Genomic DNA, 19,731 nt, shown 5'->3' with positions numbered 1-19,731 from the left:
TCTTTCCGGAGCCAATCTGAGTTTCAATGTGACATTCTTGACAATAGTTTGTGACGTGCGATGATGATTGTATCGATTTTGATGACAGCATGCAAAACCCGTTAACACCAGTTCCACCCTGTCTGCCTCACTTTATTGGGAACTTAACTGGACTCACTTCCTTCTGGTTCTGTAAAAACAAAGAAAAAAAAAACAAAAAACAAACTATTATTCAAAACTTTGCTCCAGACTTTTCCAAAAAAGATGCTGCAGTCTGAGTAAGGAAGTAAAAGCTGCACGCATGCAGTCACATGACAAGGACACAGACATGCCGTTCAGTGAATTTCAATGACACAGACAACTGAAACCAGTTGGTATGCACTTACATTCCACAATGCCAAGACGTGAACTGAAAGCAAACACCATTGCTAGTGTAAAATATCTATTATATATATATCTATTATATATAATGTATATTTATTATATATATTTTTTCCCTTAAGTCATTGTATCAAGAATGGTGGGTGTGGTAGCATTAGTGCAGATGACTTTTCCGTCTTGCGAAAGTATGTACACCCCTTGACGTTTTTCCACATTATGCCATATTGCAGCAACAAAGTTTGGTGTTCTTGGGGGGATGTTATGTGTCAGACCGATACAATGTGGACTGTTATGTGCACGAATGAAGGATTTACCTCCCTAATCGAATTACACCTTATTTATATTAAAATTTAAAATGTTGTGGTTGTAACATGACATTGTGAAAATGTTTTAAGTCCTGTTGAAATGTGTCAGAACAATTTTATTAGCCAACAACTAAGAGACTTGTCTGACCCATTTTTGAGACTACGACTATGAGAGATTGAAGGAGGAGGGCATCATGAATATTATATTTTGTTCTCTGCAGGAAGACATCCCTTACAGGCTTCTTCATGAATGTTTGATAATGCCCGCCTTTTTGGATCTCTTCACAATGTTAGGTACCGAGGATTTATGGAAATGTCAAAACAGGGCCAGCCAAATGGATTGTTCCCATGTGAGAGGTGGCAATTTGCTTTGAATAATTACATTGAGTAACTATAATGAATATGTTTGGTTGGTGAGAAAACAAGGACGCTAATATCTGAAGATGCCTGCTGGGCAGGACTGAGTCACACCTCCTACCTGCTTTCCAGTCAATGTTTGTTCTGTGATGAAGTCAAACAGTAATTAGCTGATGAATATGGAGGTCTGCAGTTCAGCTACTTTGCACCCGAAATATCAAATTAGGAGCCATCTTTGGCTGATGATCAGAAATTATATCATGATAACTGATCGTGTTGTTTTTTTGTTCACAAACAGAAAAAGTTTTCATTTTTATTCATGCGAAGATTGGAAAAAAAAAAAAAAGTCAGATAATAAAGTCAGATAATAAATCCCAACTGCTTGTTTAAGGCTTTCGGAGTGTGACCACAAGGTGGCAGAATTACACCGTTTTCTCAAGGCACACTGAGGGATTTGGGTTTTTCTTCGTCAAAGATTGCAAACAAAAATATTTTTAGACTCAGTTATTTCATGAGTTATTTAATTTATAAACTGAGTAAATGATCTAAGTATGTTTTATAATTGAAGGTAATAGCTTTATAGAAGAGACAAGATCTAATCTAATCTAATCTAATAGGCTGTGGATATTTAATATGCCAGAGTCTTTTATTTTGGTAAAAGCAAAAGCACACCCCTTTGGGGCAAAGGTCATGAGATCAATTAACCTAACCATACAGCAAGAGCGACATTAGAATAATTTAGATCAATTTAGACAATTGATTAGAGAAAAGGAGTCTCAAAAATGGTCTTAAAAGAAGAAAAAAAGCAGGTAAAGACATTTAGATTTAATGTGTGCTGCCCAAGAAGTAAGACTGTTTATGATAGAGGGTAACTGTTTACTGAACAACTTTTAATAGTTTATATATTTCATCAATTTTGAGTAGACTTGTCTTATGATTACGGAAAAGCAGACTACCGCTTTGTTTATCTATCTGTACGTCTGGTTTGTAGTTATTTTTGGGAACAACGAACAAACAACTGAATACATGCTGTCAGTGTCAACGTCAGGAACAGCTCCCTCAACCTCCTACTGTGTCAAAAGACGTGGTCTGTTTGAATGCGCACTCCATTAGATTAGCTCCGTCTTAGGTTGCGTCTTCCATCGCTGCAGCGAAGGGTTTTCACTCAAGAGATCCAGTTTTCCGGCGGCGTTTGGTTTCTCCAATGTAACAAAACCCCTGGCGAGGTAGTAAAACAGAAAACTGGTGGTGCTCTCCCTGTCATAATCTGCATCTACACTTTAACTTTCACAAATTTAGAACAAAATAACAACAAAGTGTGCAAAGCGTTCAGGTGTTTCTGTTGTGTAGAACCAGGAGAGATCCTGACTAGATTTAAGGAGATCTGAGGCGAGGGAATAGATACGCTGGGACTAAAGGGTGATCAGGTAACGTGGCGCATCATTGATATCAACATCATGAAAGACACTGCTATATTTAAACAGAGACGACGGGTCCAATAGATGATGCTACAAGCTGCTACGGGTGAAGGGATGATGGTGAAGCATAATACCGTCACCACCATGTTTTACTGTGTGGATGATGATGTGTTTGTGGTTGTGTGCAGTATTAGTATTTAGGTTGTGGCCCAAAAAGTTCAAACTCAAGTGCATTTTCCAAAAGTTAGTTGTGTTCTCTGCATGTATTCTGTTGGTTTTCTCTCTCATCAATGGCCGTCTTCTCTGCATTGCTTTTCTGGATAACACCGTCCGTGCCTCTCAGTTTAGTTGGTGAGTCATCTCTTAGAGGGTTTGTAGTTGAGTGGTTCAGTATTTATTTTAAGATGTTGGATTGAGCAGAACTCTGTGAGATGTTTAAAGCTGGGAAGCAGCTGTTGTTGTTTTTTTTTACCTAGCCCACACAAGCCTCCTCTGTTGCTTGGCCTTCATATTACTTTGAAGAATACCTTTTTTTTTTTTTTTAGAAAAATTGGAAACCATGTATTACTTTTCTAACACTTTGCAAATATGCACTACTTTGTGTCAGCCTATCACACCAAATCTGAACAGAATAAATAGATTTTTATGGCTGCTACGCGCCAACATGCGAAGACGTTCTAGGTCACGAATAAGCTTTTTTTTAGGTATTCTAACCCGTACATATAAAGAACCACACAGAGAGTATTTATACTTTCAACCTTTGCAAAGGGGGAGAGTTTAGAGCGTCACTGAACCACAGCGGTGCTTCGAAACAACTCCGACTTGCCTCCCTGCAGCAGTCTGTTTTATTAAAAGCGGGGCGGGTGTTGGTCAGACAAAACAGAAACTTAAAGATAAGGAGTAGGTGCACATCTGAGCCGGCTGGTACCGATGTGTCCGAGAGCAGGATGTTCCAGCGCACCCAGTTTCAGCTGACAGCAGAGAGACAAACAACTTATTCATGAGGTAACCATTTGCAAAACTCTAACATCTCCCCCCTATTTATCGAATGAATACATATAAGCATGTGCTATAAGTAATAGACAAATCTTTAAAAAACTGTTAATAAATGTCACTTTTTTTTTTTAAACAACAGGCACTGATTATACTTCAAAATATAAAACATAGCAAATACAATGCATCAATACACTCATCACTTGCTTTTGGCATTTTCAAAGAGGAAATCGTTCTGTATTTGCTTTAAAGCGGTTGCATCATACGAGCATCTTCCCTCATAATAATCTGGATCTTTTCGAAACGGTGGAACACAACCGTCATCTTTAGTCATTTGTAGGAGCTGGAGCTGAAGCTGTGACATCGCACCTGTCACAGCTCGGATCACCGTGGACCTAAGGCAAGGTAAAATGCAGGATGTGAAGAGAGAGAACAATACCAGTACAGCAATTACAGGTCTTAGACATTTCAACAGCATCTGCCACCAGGTACCGCTGGTGAGCCAGCGGAGAAAGTCCCATTCTTGTGGAACGTGGTCGTTTGCCATGGCTTTTTGCAGGTCCTTTAAGGATGCCGTTGCTTCTTCAATATGGGTGTCATTTTCTCCTGGAATGTAGGTTCAGCACGATGTCTCAATGATATAGCAAACTCCTCCTTGGGCGGCAGTCAGCAGGTTCAGCACCATGCGATTTTGGAGCACCATCAGTCTGAGTGCTCCCATTTCTTCTCTTTGTCCAGCAAAAACGTCGATGGGGAGATTCCACAAATGTCTTCAGGTGGTGATCCACAGTTTCCAGTCTGCGGGTGTTTTTTGGCGAACCCTGTCCGCGGGAGAAATTAATATAGGAATTTTTGATTTTGAACTCGTCTGGAACGGCCGATTCCCAGACCCTTTTCTCACTAAGCTAATCTTTATGATAGCCATTTTAGGGACAATTGAACATTAATTCTACTCTGACAATTTCATGTTTAATTTATTTAAAAAAGTCAACGACCACTAATAAAACTAATACACAAACTAAACCAATGCGTTTTTCACATTTTATTAAGTGTTTCCCGTCTACATGACTACAATAGCCAGAATCAATATTTGGTGTCAGAGACAATCTTACCTTCAGTGGATATTTGCCTGTGATTTGACTGCATATGTAAATCAAGCGCACCAAGATTGGTGGCAAGAGTGTCGATTTCATGCCCTGAAATCACAAATTTAAGAAAGAAATGAGTGAAATAAGAATAATTCTGTATTAAAATCCAATTTTACAGATTTCTAGCATATTATTTTTGCTCTAACGCTACACTTATCACACAGAGTTGATTTGATTTATTTAGTACATATTAGTGCAGTCTACAGTAAAAACCTGCAGAAATTGAAATACATTTTTCTTCTATAGCAAACTTTTTAACAGGCAGTAAATCAAAGTGAAAGAGATGACATTGGAAATTGATCAACTAAACTGAAACGAAAATGAAATTTGAGATTTTAGCCTTTTTTTGTATTTATTGAGGCTATTCTGGGTAAAATCACTAATCCCTTTATGTTCAGTAATTTACTGATAGTCTGCTGTCCGGATATGAGAATATGTGATGCCGAGAAATAATGCCTATCAGCATGAAGTCACCCATAGACTGTCATATTTCATTAGACTCCATCCAAACAGGGATATGAAAATCCATCATCAGAAACAGAGTGTGATATAAAATCTTTAGCAGTTGATTATAGGCAAATTGAATTAGATTTCACATTTGAACATTTTCCTCAATATTCATTAGTTACACTTATTTAAAATGTTCAGTTGCCAAAAAACAAACAAACAGGTAAATAAATGAATTTGAGCTGGTAACAGTTGAGTACAGAGCCAAAACGTGAATTTACCGTAGGGCGGCTTGACCCAGACCAATCGGAAACCTTACATATTTTTACAAACTGGTTGGGGATTTGTAGGTCAAGGATGGAGAACTTTTTTTAACAATAATAAAAATTGGTAAGCTTTTGTCTAAAAGTAATCAATGTTATCATAAAACTGTGTCTGCTCTCTTACAGAGAGACACTTGCTGTCAATCTTTGAAATGCAGCAGTCAACGCTCTACCTTCAGTACTTTATATTAATTGTAGATATATGTTGTAAGGCTGCATAAAGTTTGGTTGCTTACTACATTGTGGTTCAGATGGAACAGACATCAGGCCTAAAATGTCAACTCTTTATACTTTTATCCAACCTGTTTCAAAGTATCAGATTTCAGACTCATCCTTTTGTCCAAATATGGGGTTTCAGGCTCTCAAACGACCAAGACAGCAACTGCTGGATAGCATCACAGCGGCTTCCTCTTACAGTATTCAGGCTATGCACTTGAGATAAATAATGAGGCCTTTCAAACTGATTACTTATAGCTTCAGCAGGTATTAGGCTGATGGTGGGGAGGGGGGAGGGCTCTGTAAAGGAAGCTTTTAAGTGGAGTAATGGTGAGGTAAATAGTTTCGTCTCACTTCCTGTTTTTGTATAGCTGAAACCTCACAAATCAGTATGCCACATTAGTTTAAGATTGCTAATGAGCGGGTATTAGGTGCCATCATGTATTCCCAGCGGGAGGTGTGGTGGAGTGTGCTGAAAGTCGCAGGGGTGCTCGGTTGCAATCCCTTGGGTGGTGTGCTGTCTGAATGACTGCTTGTTCAGGTTAGTGGAATCTCACAGGCGCAACAAATAGTACGATGTTTACCTTTAAGCTTGTTATCTCTAATCAACTTAAAAAGGTGAAGTACAGTTGACATGTGGTGAGATGATGTGTTTTTATGCGCCACATTTAATGGGTAACCTGAACAGAGGGTCAAAATCCAGGCTCACCCGTAGGAAAGCGAAAGCAAAACTAAACAGGGCCAATTTGACATGTAAATATATTCTCAAAGTGTGCTTGTTGACATAGCCACTTCAAACACTGGCGATTACAACAGATGTCATTTTATTAATAGAATGAATGAGTACAAGTTGAAGCTTTTCATCAAATCAAAAATGTGAATACAGTTCATGCTGCTGAGTTTTATTTTGTTATTTTTCTTTAGAAGAAGGGATGTACACCTTACTCAAACTTTTTTTAAATAAATTTTTCAAACTGGTTTTGGTCTCTCTCTTCATGAAAGTGCTCAAAAACAAATGTGAAGCATGGTTAAAGTACAGTTATGCGGTCAAGGAATATGTTTAGGATGTGCAAAGCCATTCAATCATGCAGTAAATGGCATAAATATTTGAAATGTTAAAGAACATCAATATAGCTGCCGAGTCCATAGAACAAACCAACAAAATCACCAAGCCAGCCTCAGTACTTTAAGAAGTTGAATGCTATTCATCAAGAATAGTCTGTATCTGGGACAATTGCACTTCCAAATGAATCTAGGGAATTATATACAAGATGAAAATTCACTTTCTTATTAGAAAACATAAAACATTTACACGATTGTTTTTCTCAGTTTTGCAAGGTGAGCACTCAAACCGATGTAAGTTTCCAATGTGTAATCTGCCTGGGATGCTGGGATCCATGGCTGCAGCACTTGCAGGAGTCATGTTATGTTTAGTCGAATCTCTGTTTGCACAGAAAGGCACTCCAGTAATGTTTGGTTCATGTAAAATTCACAGTAGTCCCACGTGGTTCCAAATTTCTACTCTGCTCAAGGTGCTGCATTGCTACATTTATGACTGGGTTCATATGTGATAACTTTAAAGGAATAGTTCAGCATTTTTAAAGTGAATTTCCATTAAAAGTTTAAAGGCAGTTCTCTCAGCTCCTTCTAACACCTTACTGGAACTTTACTTTTTAAATTTTGAACTATCTCTTCTGGTGGTGAATGGAAAACTCTCTCTCAAAAAAAAATTACAAAATATAGAACCAAACAGACAAATTCAAGTTCTGGAAATACGGACTTTGGAACATCAGGCAGCATTCAGTGCGTTGTACTTTGTTTTTAAAAAGTCTAAAAAGTTGAACATTTTTCTACACAGTTTCAGCATGCAGGTATGTGCAGGAGTTATGGCATGCTAAAAGAGTTGCTGCGATTAAAAACTGCCCACAATTCCTCCACTGGTGATTCTGCGCCAAGGTAGTGTGCGTCCCTGAACAAAGTTTGACTTGCAAGCCTCGCTTGCGATCAAAACTTGTTTCAAAAGATGGAATCAGGTTACATGTCTTTAAATTTACAAATAAGTTGATCGTAGCACGCACATAAAAAGAACGGAAAACACAAAAATCCATTTGGGTTTCTTTTAACATTTTAACTTGTTTAACCACAAAACAATTTATTCCAGAAAGCTTGCTGCAGTCCAGCTGCTCTAATTTACGGGACACAGAAGATGTCAGGTGTCACACGTTTTGTTTTGCACGATACTTTGGGCCGGCTCTGGTCTGCAGATGAACTCCATGACAAAAAGAGCAGCTGCAGTTGTAAACATATCAAAATAGAAAATGTTCTTATTTTAGAATCCAGGATTTTACACTGTACATAAGAAAACGGCAGTAAGTTCATGTAATTTAAATAGGTTAGATAAAGAGTCAATGGCCTCAGTTGGGCGCCATAAAGTGAAAAATCAGAACATGTTCAATAAAATATGACATGCAGGTGCATCTCAATACATTAGAGAGTTAAATTATTTCAATAATTCAACTAAAGTGAAACCCACATCCATTAGACACAAATTGATATAAGTGTCCCATTAATATTATGGTTTAAAAATAATGAAATTTAGTTTCCCAGAAAGCTGGAATACTAATACCAATATAAAAAAGGGAATGTCAGCATTTACAAGGAAGAATCGTTATTAAAGAAGTGGCTGTTCAGAGTAATGTTACAAGCCCATTATCGGACAGTTTAGTGGAAGGTAAAAGTACAGAAGAAAAAAAAGTTAATCCTGAAGCAACTTGGGTGTAGTCATAGTAGTCATTATATTGCATAGTACACGAGCATACTTTGTATGTGTGATTTTTCTTTTTAAATTAGTTGTATATAATACCTTTCACAGACTGAGTTTTTCCATTAATTGTAAACTGGAAAATATACCTCTTTTACATTTTACACAAATAAGGAGCCTGCAGCCTCCTTACTGTTTGTGACTTTTGAAAAGCTGAATTTTGGGAAGCCATCATTCTCAAAGTAAGCAAATGCTTCAGATATTAAACCTGTCGATTAAAATAGGAGTTTCACATTTTGAACGGAATTGCAGAAACGTATGAACTTGTTGTAGACGGTCCAAGTTGCTGAGATGAACCTGAATCATTTTTTTTAATAGATCTGTTAGGGAAGCTGATTTTACACGAAGAGTTATTTTTTCTTCGACCCCAGTTGTCCGTTGACCTCTCCGTTCTCCCCACTCACGCAGTCTGGGTCTTTGGTGCACCTTATTCTCAGCAGCACGTTAGACAGCACGTCCTGGTACAGACTCAGGATCAGCCAGCCCGGGAGGTACAGGAGGGTGATGAGTCCCATGAAATTGTGCGGATAGTGGGAGTAATCCCAGGAGCAGGCGTCAAACTGCCTCAGCGTCAGGCCGCAGCAGAACTCCCAGGTGTAGATGAAGCAGATGTAGATGGGCAGGCGGCGCCAGGTCCCCCAGCCTCTCCCGAAGTGCAGGTGGAAGTAGAGCTTCTCCACCACGAAGCTGCAGCTGCCGTACATGAGGAAGGACCACAGGGACGTGTGGCCCCCGGTGGCCCTAACCCCTTTCTCCACCAGGTTGAACAGAGACGTGAACAGCACCTCGTCCAGGAAACCGTGCATGCCAAAAAACAAGAACCGGGCGAACCCGGGAAGTCCGCCTGAAGGATGATGATGATGATAATGATGATGATGGTGATGATGATGATGATGGTGATGATGATGATGATCCGGACCGCCGAGGCTCCTCCAGAGGTCGGCGCAGCGGGAGGTGGGCTGGTACTGCAGGCGCGCGAGCCCTCTGTGGAACACCTGGGAGAAATACAAGGCCAGGATGTAGTGGACCACCAGCTGCGTCCCGGACACCACGCGCACCTGCTCGGTCAGAGTGTTGATGTTCCCGACGAGGATCTGCAGTCCGATGTAGACAGACGGATAAAAGACCAGGTGGAACACCACGGGCCGACCTCGGAAGCACTTCTTCTGGGAGTAGATCTGCTCCAGTGCGAAGTGGGTCAGTGCGTGCATGATGCACAGATACGGAGAGGAGAAGCCCACCAGCTTAGGGTCCCGACTGGTCAGGACCCCCTGCAGGGAGGAGAGCAGGACGTCCAGAGTCACGCCGTGCATGCCGTAGAGGTAGAGCCGCATCCATCTCGGCAGCTCTCGCAGCGACTCCCCGGCGTCTCCGGATGGTTCCTGTTGCCGGGGCGCAGCAGCTGTTTCTAGGCTGATGCCATGCTCCCTCGAGCGGCTGCGATGACCTTCTCTCCACCGACTGGCCATGATCAGTCACTCACTGCGGAGAGACTATGTTGTCCTTTTTCCTTGACATTGTTGTTTTTAATTTATTTTCCGCTGCGTCCGCAAGGTGAAGCGAGAGATGCGGCAGCAAGCGGCTGGTGCCTTTAGTGCAGCCCGGAAATACCAGCTCCCGGAAGGCTAACCGAGGCCCACCCCTGCGGAGTTATGAACAAACAAATGAGTATAAATATGCTCTTCCCATTCAGTAAAGCTCCAGTGAAATAATTAAGCCAATAATTTACCATTTCGTTTTTCCACCAAATGCCTTTAGCAAGAGATAAGAAATGACACATTCGCAAACTGACATCAAAATTCGCCTGTGACTCAATGTGCATAATGTCAAAAAATGATAGTTAATTGCGCAGTTCCGAGCTGCAACTGCGGCTAAAACCGGCAAGTACTTGATGCCGATGAAGTAAACACAACGGGGTCATACCCATTTCTAACCGGCATTTGAAGGCAGCATCTGCAGTCAGGACGTTTGACGCTGACGCAGTCCCGCTGCGACGTCGTGACGCCGCTGTAATTACAAGTCATTAATGATGATTACATGAGATTAGAGCCAGTGAGGATGTGCCAAGCTGAACCACATCATCTCATTTAATCACATGGCTAATTCAGATAGATAGGAACAGGGAAACAATTGTTGAAAGAAGACCACAGAAGGTCACGTTTGCCACACGCCACGAAGGGGCAAGACATGTAGAAGGAGGCGCTCCGATTAGCAACACTGACCTTGAACCTGAACACTTTGTCCCCACAGGATACATTGGTGGTGGCAGCATCATGCCAGTGACTAAGTTCAAAAGGAAGAAAGGCGAGATATCTATCTTGCCTTCCGTTCATGTCAACAGGTGCTCGTAAGAATAATAATAAAAAAAAGTCCAGCGATACATAAGATACAAGAGTGATACTGTCTGTCCAAATGGAGGCCACATTGTCACAGTTGCAACATAGTGTGTGTTGCTGAATTTTTCGGTGGTTATGTGTGAAATACAGCCTGTGAGAATAACATGTATATAGTGTGCATTATCATCTTAAGCTTCTTCTAAAGACGTTAATCCAAACGCTAATCCTTTGCACAGCCTCCAGTCATTCAGCCCAGTCAAAACAGAGGTGAGGTTTGCTCTCAATTCAACCAAACAGCCACAGAGGGGCGCCGTTGAGTGCTGGGTCAACTGTATGTCTATTTCAGGACAAAAGTAAGAACAGGCAGCGTGTGTTTATGTGTGTGTTAATGAAATATTGCAGTAGTTTTGTTTTTGTGTGAGGAAACCAACACGAGCCTCTTATGAAATATGAGACACATTTCTTACTTCCTTTGCATGAGTGTTTTTTTTTGTTTTAGGTTTGCATATGTGTGTGGATGCCTTTATAAGTTTTCCTTTTCAGTTTTTGCATATGTAACAGAACATATGGCGTTTCTAAGTGCATTATCCTACACTTCAGGAAATGTTTGCGAGCTGCTGTCGCCGTGTTTTGCAGTTGCGTGTTTGACTGCATTCACACCAATGCAAAACAGAGATGTTATCAGCGGCCTTCTCGGGTTTTGCTGAAAACAGAATGAACCAGCTTTGTTTACCGTGATCTGAATTACAAAACCGAACTGCTACGAAGTGACAGCAAACCGACTGTGCTTTCCAAAAGTATCCATTTCATCACCATTTAGTCGTTTTTTAATTTCAACACAGTTGAAAGTGATACATAGTTTTAAAACTGTTTTACAAATAGATCTGCATCTGTATTCAATTTGGATTTTATACAAAGGTATGCAGTACGTGTAGAGAGGAGCCGAATATTTGCAAATGTTTTGATTCTCAAACTTGCAAATATATATATATATATATATATATATATATATATATATATATATATATATATATATATATTGAAAACCCTATATTGCTTCCTCCCAGCTTACAATTATGAACTTTGTTGACTTTGCCAATCAGTTTCAAGGAAGGAAACTACAAAGTTTCTGGTTGTAAAATGACAAAATGTGCAAAAGTTTGAGAGGCATAAACACTTTTGAGGGTCACAGTGTAAGGAAATAATATTAAGAGTTCAATTAAAAAAACACACTTAGATTTCTTTGTTTGCGCAACTTAATAATAAAAAAAAAATAAAATTCATGTTTGGAGTGAAACAGTCAGCTTTGATGTTTGAAGTCATTCCTTTGTAGCGCCTCCTGCTTTGAAGTCACAGCTTAAATGCAGCAGAATTGAAAAGTTACACACAACGGGATCTCAAAGGGGAAGAAATTATGTTTTCTTCTGCTCACAAGTTTTTCAGAGTGAGACTCCCACTCCCCTACCCGCTACCCCCCACTGTGCAATGTGAATCAAAGACATGGCAAAATACATAAAAGAAACTAACTGCATGTGCAACGGAAAATGTCTGATGAAGGATGTTGTTGTTTGCTGGTAGTGGACTTTAGCCACACAATCTGTAGGATTCTCTCTCTGTTGTTAACTGTAGGATCAATATAGACATCATAATTCCTTCCCTACTTCAATGATCCAATTTCCATTACAATTGCCACTGCTCATGGCCTTGTGTGAAAGAGCAGGAAACTTGTAACTATGAACCCAGTAGCAGAGCATAAGTGGTACAACTGTCCAGTTTTGGATTTGATCACCTTTAGAAGCATTATTTTTAGTTTAAAAAAAAAAACAAAGTCTAGAGTGGTTGGGGCTATCCACTAGATGGCAGCAATGTCACACAACCTTTTTCCTGCTTGGGTGGAACCCTTCCACATGAAAACATTAATTTACTAACAAAAAAAACCCAATCAGAATAACAATTTTGAATGGAGAAAAGTGCAATAACTGAAGACATTGTGGATTATATATTTGCATACAGTAACGAGTAAAGTGGCAAACAGTGTGCAGATGAGGATGCTACCAAAGATTTCCTGCTCCAGTTATTTGTTGCTGTCACTGTTTCCTCAGACATTTCTAACAAACAGCAGAACATAGATCTATTAACTTTAGACACGATCTAAGAAAAGCACGTCCACCAAAAGTCCTGACAGAATAAATAACAGAACAATATTTTCCTGTCATGCTGTTAATCCCGCCACATCTGAGAACGGCTGTGAGATTAAGTTATGGGATGTTTGACGGATGCGATGCTTGACCGAGTCACACAGGAACTGAATGCGAATCTGCGGCTGTGTACTTAAAATGAGAACCAACCCCACGCCCCCAGAAAATGTAATTTCAGAAGCCATTTCCCCCATTTTGAGCTATTATTGAACAGACAGCCGGCCCTGCGCTCCCGTATTGTCTCTCATGTTGGCAGCTTGGGCAGGGTAATGTGTTTGTGACGTCTCAGAGCTTGTTGGTGAGCACCTAAGTGCAAACAACGTTTGTCTTTTTTGAATCTGCAGCCTGTTTGTTTTCATTTTGTGCATTGTTCACCTTTTGATAGCTTTCAAAAAAGGATTTTTACTGCTGCACGTTTAGGGAGTCAGTATGAGTCTTTTGCCCCTTCCTGAGCTGTGAGGAGAAAGAGATCGAGGGGATTGATTAGTCTAACTGACTGGGGGTGAGGGGTTCACTGTGTTCCTGGGAGCAGTTAAGGTTCGTGTTTGTAAATCCCTCCTCATTAAGGATTCTGTGCAGCTCTGAATCCTTCCAGGGCTCATACTCAGGAGGAACACATCCCACTCTCCTCTCCTGTCCCTGTTTCTGCTAATGCTCTCCTTCATCTTTTGCTTTTGATACTCAGATCTCATCTTGTATACGCTTACAGCATTGGGATGCTCTAAACATGATTTCTTCTATTCGTCTAAGTTTGATTATTATAGTAATAAATATACTACACACTATTCAAAATGGGTAAGATAAGAGAGCATGCTATTCAAATAGCTGTTTGAGATTGTTCAGCTTACTTTATGTTGTCAGACAGACCTAATCCATAATCAGGTCTGGGTGTGTTTAGGTAATTTGAAAAATGTGGTTAATCACAGTTAATTCATGGTTTAGCATAAAGGTTATCATTCAGTAGGTTAATTTTTATCCAGTATGGTCATTTATTCGAAGAATGTGCCCTTTTCCTTTAAAATTTATGTCAGTAAATACCTATCATGCCGTCCCCACTGATGGCCATTGAAGTGGACCATGAAAAAGGTTTGTGATTAACGTGACACAGTTAGTGTCAGCTGCCACCGAGCCAGCCAAGGTTTTGATATGAAAACAGGATTTACTTTTCACAGTTGCAGTGTTCCACTTTACATGATCCTGTTAAGTTTAATAATCTTTCCAGAAGCCGTTACTCCTTCTGCGTCTAGAGACATAAAGAGGTGGTGAGAGGGAATGTTTCTCTGGTTCACCTTTCTCTTTGTTCTCACATTTAAGAAGACAGTTGTTCTGGAAGTTGGGGCAAGACATTTAGCAACTGGCTCTGTGTAATGTTGCAGCTTCATAAAAAAGTTAGCTCACAAAGCACTGCCAAAATGTTGTGGTTATGTGTATGTACAGTACTGATACAAACTCCTAATATGTATTCTTATTTTCCATTTCATAAACATCAGGAATCCACAGTTTGATACAATATGTTATTACGTTAGAAAAACACAAACGCATTCAATCAAGAAGCAGCTGGCTACAGTCTCACATGGACTATCTTTCTGTTGTAAGGACATGAGCCAAAATGTCAGCTTAAAAGATTTATTGAGCACAATTGTGGATGTTGTAGAAGAAGAAGAATGGTGAATTTTTGATGGAAAAATCTGGAGACAACAGCTGTAGGCGGTGGTAATTGAGAGGTAGTGGGGGATTCTTGTCAGGACATCAGTTCCCTGACCCAAATATGGACCAACACATGCTACGAACCCTACACAGTTTTTTGCAGTGTGTAGGGTTACAGTCACAAACCTCTTTGCAGTTTGTTGGGACTTAAGTGGATAGACCAACACAATTTTGTGCGTAATTCTGAAGTCAGAGTGGAAAACATTCCCCTTCCAGCAGGAAGCTAACCCTAAACAACCAGAGCTACAGAGGCTAGGGAACGAAGGGGTAGGAATGAGGGATGTAATCAGAGGTGTAGTTGAGCCATGGATCTGCTCGCTGAACGTAAATGAACAGATTGATCCCTATGTGGTTAGATAATGAGCTTCTGAGGCAGCTTTTTCCACCTTGAACACTTAGCAGTCTGCATGAAATGAATATAGCAATCTGTCGCTCCGGAATAGTTCACATCATGCTTCTCTTCTCTTCCTATCCAGGTGAAAATCAGGCTGTCTCTCTCACAGTCCAGTACCTCGTTTCACCGTTGGTCCAAGCTGCTAGCTGATTCAGACCTCTGCTACCTTTCTGTAAACTCCTCTTTTCTGTTTTCTCCACCTAACTCCTCGCTCTGCCCTCTTCTCCAACCTAACTCAGTGCTGCACTTTGTGTACCTGTTGCCAGACAGTCCTCTGTCTGCCTCGGGGCTTTGCAGATTGACCTCTCCACCTCTCTTCTTCTTCCTTTCCTCTCCGTCTAGACAGCAGCCAGTGGACAGGGTGATTTAATTTTACTCGCCCGGGGACTGAGCCGGTACGTGGCGAGAGAGTCTGTTTATAGATGTCTGGTTACGTCTGTGGTAATTTTCAGGAGACTAGGACACGTCAGGTAGAATGGGTTTATCTGTGAATCCAGTCCGTCTTGTTTTCATCCACTTTGCACCCCAGGGGAGGTCTGGAATATTGTAGCCATGGGATACTAAGGCTCTATGGATGTGTGTCATGCTCTGATTGGTTCATCCATCTCCAGCTGGGGAATGCAGACCCGTAGTGCTATAGATATGGATCAGTGACGACGGTGCCTTTGTCTCACTACCTGCTTTAGTCTACGCTTTGTCCTCACCCCACCTTTTCTCAGTCTTTCTCTGCTCTGTTTTCATCCTCTGTATACGTCCCCACACACAAATGAGGCGGCCAGAGTCTGACTGATAGGATGAGACGGAGTAGAAAAGAGGGAAAAGGAATGTTGGGGAACAAGTGGGAGTGGGGTTATATAGGTCAGCAGTGCATGTGTGGAAGCGTGGAGGTCCAGTGGAAAGCCAAGCAGGATATTGTCCATCATCGGTGGCATCAGGAGGAAAACAGGAAAAAGCAGCAGGTGGCTTGTTGGACCTTATAGCTGACCTATGGCACATAACTCACTCTGTATGTCAGTGTGTTTGGATGCTCTTCAGACACAGAGGGCTCCAGTTTGAATGTTTCTTGAGGTGAATGAACTCTTTTAATGAAATAAAAGGAAGAGATGGCATTTATCGGAACCAAAACTGACTCTGTTTGTGGGGGGAGGGGGGGGGGGAGTACTAATACTACACATTGCCCTGGACACATAATCTCCACTATAAAACACAGTAGTTGTAGCATCATGCTGTAGGGATATATAGCACATTGTAGACTATTGCAGGAAATTTACCCCAAACTGCTGCTAGCTGTAATGCAACCAACTGAGTTTGAGTGTTCCCCTAATTTCTCTTGTTGCAAATTTCACACATACCAAGGTTTACAACCCTAGTTATCAGGGTTTTGTCCCTAAAAATTGCTAAATGCTAAAAATAAATCTGAAATAAACAAGCACCCAAGTGAAACAACAAACAAATATTTAGCTTATGTAGTGAAAATCAAACTCACTGTGGTCATTTTACCAGACTGCGACCTTTTTTTTCTAGCTATGTGAAGAGTATTCTTAGAGTTCTTGATGAATCAAACAAGTTTCCTGGATATGGAAATGAAACACATTATCAAACCTTATGATGTGCTTCACAGGCCTAAAAATAGAGTTACAAAATGTCAAAGGAGATAGCACTGGAAAGGAAAAGCACTGAGGAGAAAAAAAAACAACCCCGCCCCCATAAAGCAAAGAAAAGCTTCTAACTTTTAGTGAGCTCTCATTGTATCCTTCCTGTCCAGGTGAACAAAAGAACCTCCATAGGCTCTCCTTTAATTCTTGAGCTTGCAGCTTGACTGTATAAGTCTGGGTTTGCTCTGAGGGGGAAACGCTATGCGGGGTTAAGAGGTAGTCACACACCTTTAAGTGAATTTGATACCAGGTAAAAGCGCAGCACGTTCTTTCATTGGGCGCAATCACAGACAAACACTAAATCTCAATCTCGGCCGCGCAGCCTGAAGGAAATCTGAAAATGAGAATAACAATAGGATTACTGTTTGCGTGGCCTTCTTGTTCTCTATAATCGACTTCTTGTTCGGTTTGAATCAACTTGATGCCTTAGGGCTGGACTTTAGCGGAGCCCAATTGTTTTAGCAATAATCACGAATGACCAAGCAGCTTCTTTAATCTTTCTCATATAAATCACAGCAGCCAGTTATTACACTTTCAAAATGAAGCATCTGCCATTAGAATAGTCGCTTCATAACGAGAGTAAATCACACGAGCCGCCCTCTAGTGCGTTTTCCTTACAGGTGATTGCGTGCAGGAGTCTATCAATCCATAAATTAGTAAGACATGTCTCCAATGTTCCCGTCGCACAAGGACGTGAAAATGACACTCATTCCTTCATTTGTCTTTTCATCTGCCCCCAGTCATCATTTGGCATTATGTAAATCCTTTTCTCCTCCATTTTTTTCAAATTCTCGCCGTAAGTCTCTTAGTTTCCACTCCTGGCAGTGCTGCTAAATCCCCAAACTTTGACATTGTTTGGGAAATTCTTAAAGAGTGGGTCATTTTTAATTCAACCTCTGCAAAAAAAAAAAAAAAAGATCATGTTTTTAAAGCATTGTGTGTAAGTATCTGGCTCCAGCTGTACAGGAGATTAAGTAGAAATCCAGCTCAATTATTTCTCCACTCAAACAGCAACGCCTAAACCTCTGACCTGCATGAGGAAAACAGAAAATGCTTTCTCTGTTGCTTTTCTTCCCAGGCATATTCATCACTAAATGGACTAGAAATGAGAAGACTCCCTTACTATTACCATCCTCGTTATTGTGAGCATTTAAAGAAGTGGTGCAAAGGTCAGTAAGAAGTGAAAATTGCTGAAGGTCCTGTTAATGACCTCCAGCACAGAGAGAGACCGTCCATTAATGCAGACGATGGATTATAGCTCATAGAAATGGACTCATCTATCCACAAAATTTTTTTTTTTTTTTTTTACAAATACTCCCAGCTCCACACTAAGTGGGTTAGAGGTGTGCAGGGCATTTCTCTGTGTATCACTGACCCGTATTAAGTTACATGCAATTCCCCCGGGAGGGGATATGATCGTCTGTGTCACTACAAAATGAAGACTGAGAGGAAGTGGTTGGGGGAGGAAGAGAAGGAATGGCAGTAAACGACGTGAAGCTCTCGCTTGCGTTTACTGGAAAAAGGGGAAACAATAGAATTAGATTTGAGTAAAATCCTGGAGAGAACGCTGGGAAAACATAAAATATCGTCTTTGCAGACGTTCTATGAGTCACGATTTTAGCCGTTAAACGTTTAACGCAACACTGAATAACTTTAGCACACAGCCTGTTTTATTTTGTTTGATTTTTATTTTCAACCCCCGTCAACTCATTGTAATTCCGTTGGTAAAAGTTAAGACCAACACACATCTAAACTGTGGTGTATCTTAACCATCCGTCTTGGTTTTACTGGATCTCGGCTCTTGTTTTCAACATAACTGATCATAACATCTTTATTGGCACCCTGCAGGATTTTATTCAGACCTGTCTCAGCAGCCCGGAACACACTTTTGTCACTTTAGAGATCCGAAATCTGAGCCAGCACAGATAACACAGAATGTGTTATTCCCAAAAGCTGCATTCCCGGGCCACTTTCATTCAACATTCATATGCTTCTTCTACAACGTGCTGATGACACACAGCCTGTCACCACATAAACACGATCCGGTACAGTCACCTCCAGCTCATCTGCCCCGACCTAAACCAAGAAAGTGGATCATATTACACCAGCCTTTAAATTACGACACGGGCTCCCTTTTCTGTAAAAACATCTGTTTTTAAAACGCCGTTGCCGTGAGGTGCAGAATGGTCTTGGATGGTGTGAATAAATAACAGCACTTACAGATCATCTGAGTTCTGCTTATTCAATGTTCAACTGAACATGAAGGAGCAGCATGGAAAGCTCCCTGGAAAATGAAATGTGGAAAAACGGATGGATTTGTTTCTTCCTTTTTTTCTGGTTTTTTTAACTGACGCACACATTTTACTGTTAACACTGTAATGCTTGAACTTTAAATACTGTAAGAATGGTGCTTTTCAAATAAACTTGCATTGCCTCATCCACTTACAGGGAAGCCTGTCGTTAGGACACAGCTTGCTATTTTCACTTCCCCCCCCCTTTTTCTGACTTGTTTGACTGACCTCTTCTCTTTCTGTTGTTCAGAGCTACCCACGTCCCTTTCATCATCTGTTCCTGAGCCGCCTTTCTTGTTTTACTCTTCTACAACGTGCTCTCCTGCACACCGTACACACTCACTGCTGTCGGCCTGCATGTCTGAACCCCGCGTCCACACACATGCACACACCCACATTTAGCAGCCAAAACTCTTCTGCCCGTAAAATGTCAATGGAAAGCTGAGCTAATGCAGACTATTAGATTTTAAATCCGGCAGACTGTACAAGTGAGCACAGCCGCGTGTGAGGCTGCGTGTGAAGGAAGCTGTGCAGCAGACTTGAGAACAAATTCTTGTTTGCATTATGTTTTCTGTCATCAATCAGAGTTCAGACAGGAAGTCACCTTCCGGCAGGACGCGGAAGAAGATAGATGAAGTGCTCCATGTTCCTCCACTCATTTTTCCCACCTATTTTTCTGCTCTTTTCTTCTAAATGGTCAAAGATCGTTCTTCGTTTAGCACACTCTGAGCATCGCTTGATGTCTCATCTCAAGATATATAG

General features: G+C 40.9%; 1 protein-coding gene across 1 annotated transcript; it reads right to left on the bottom strand.

Moving 5' to 3' along the window:
* Positions 1-6,398: 6,398 nt before the first annotated feature.
* Positions 6,399-11,120, bottom strand: tmem229a (transmembrane protein 229A). The gene has a single exon (XM_023349841.1). The coding sequence runs from the start codon at positions 9,855-9,857 to the stop codon at positions 8,739-8,741; it is 1,119 nt and encodes a 372-aa protein (XP_023205609.1). The 5' UTR covers positions 9,858-11,120; the 3' UTR covers positions 6,399-8,738.
* Between the last annotated feature and the right edge of the window lie 8,611 nt (positions 11,121-19,731).

Source organism: Xiphophorus maculatus, chromosome 17, assembly GCF_002775205.1.
Source record: "Xiphophorus maculatus strain JP 163 A chromosome 17, X_maculatus-5.0-male, whole genome shotgun sequence".
Classification (NCBI taxonomy): domain Eukaryota; kingdom Metazoa; phylum Chordata; class Actinopteri; order Cyprinodontiformes; family Poeciliidae; genus Xiphophorus; species Xiphophorus maculatus.
This window is presented reverse-complemented; position numbering and strand designations above follow the sequence as displayed.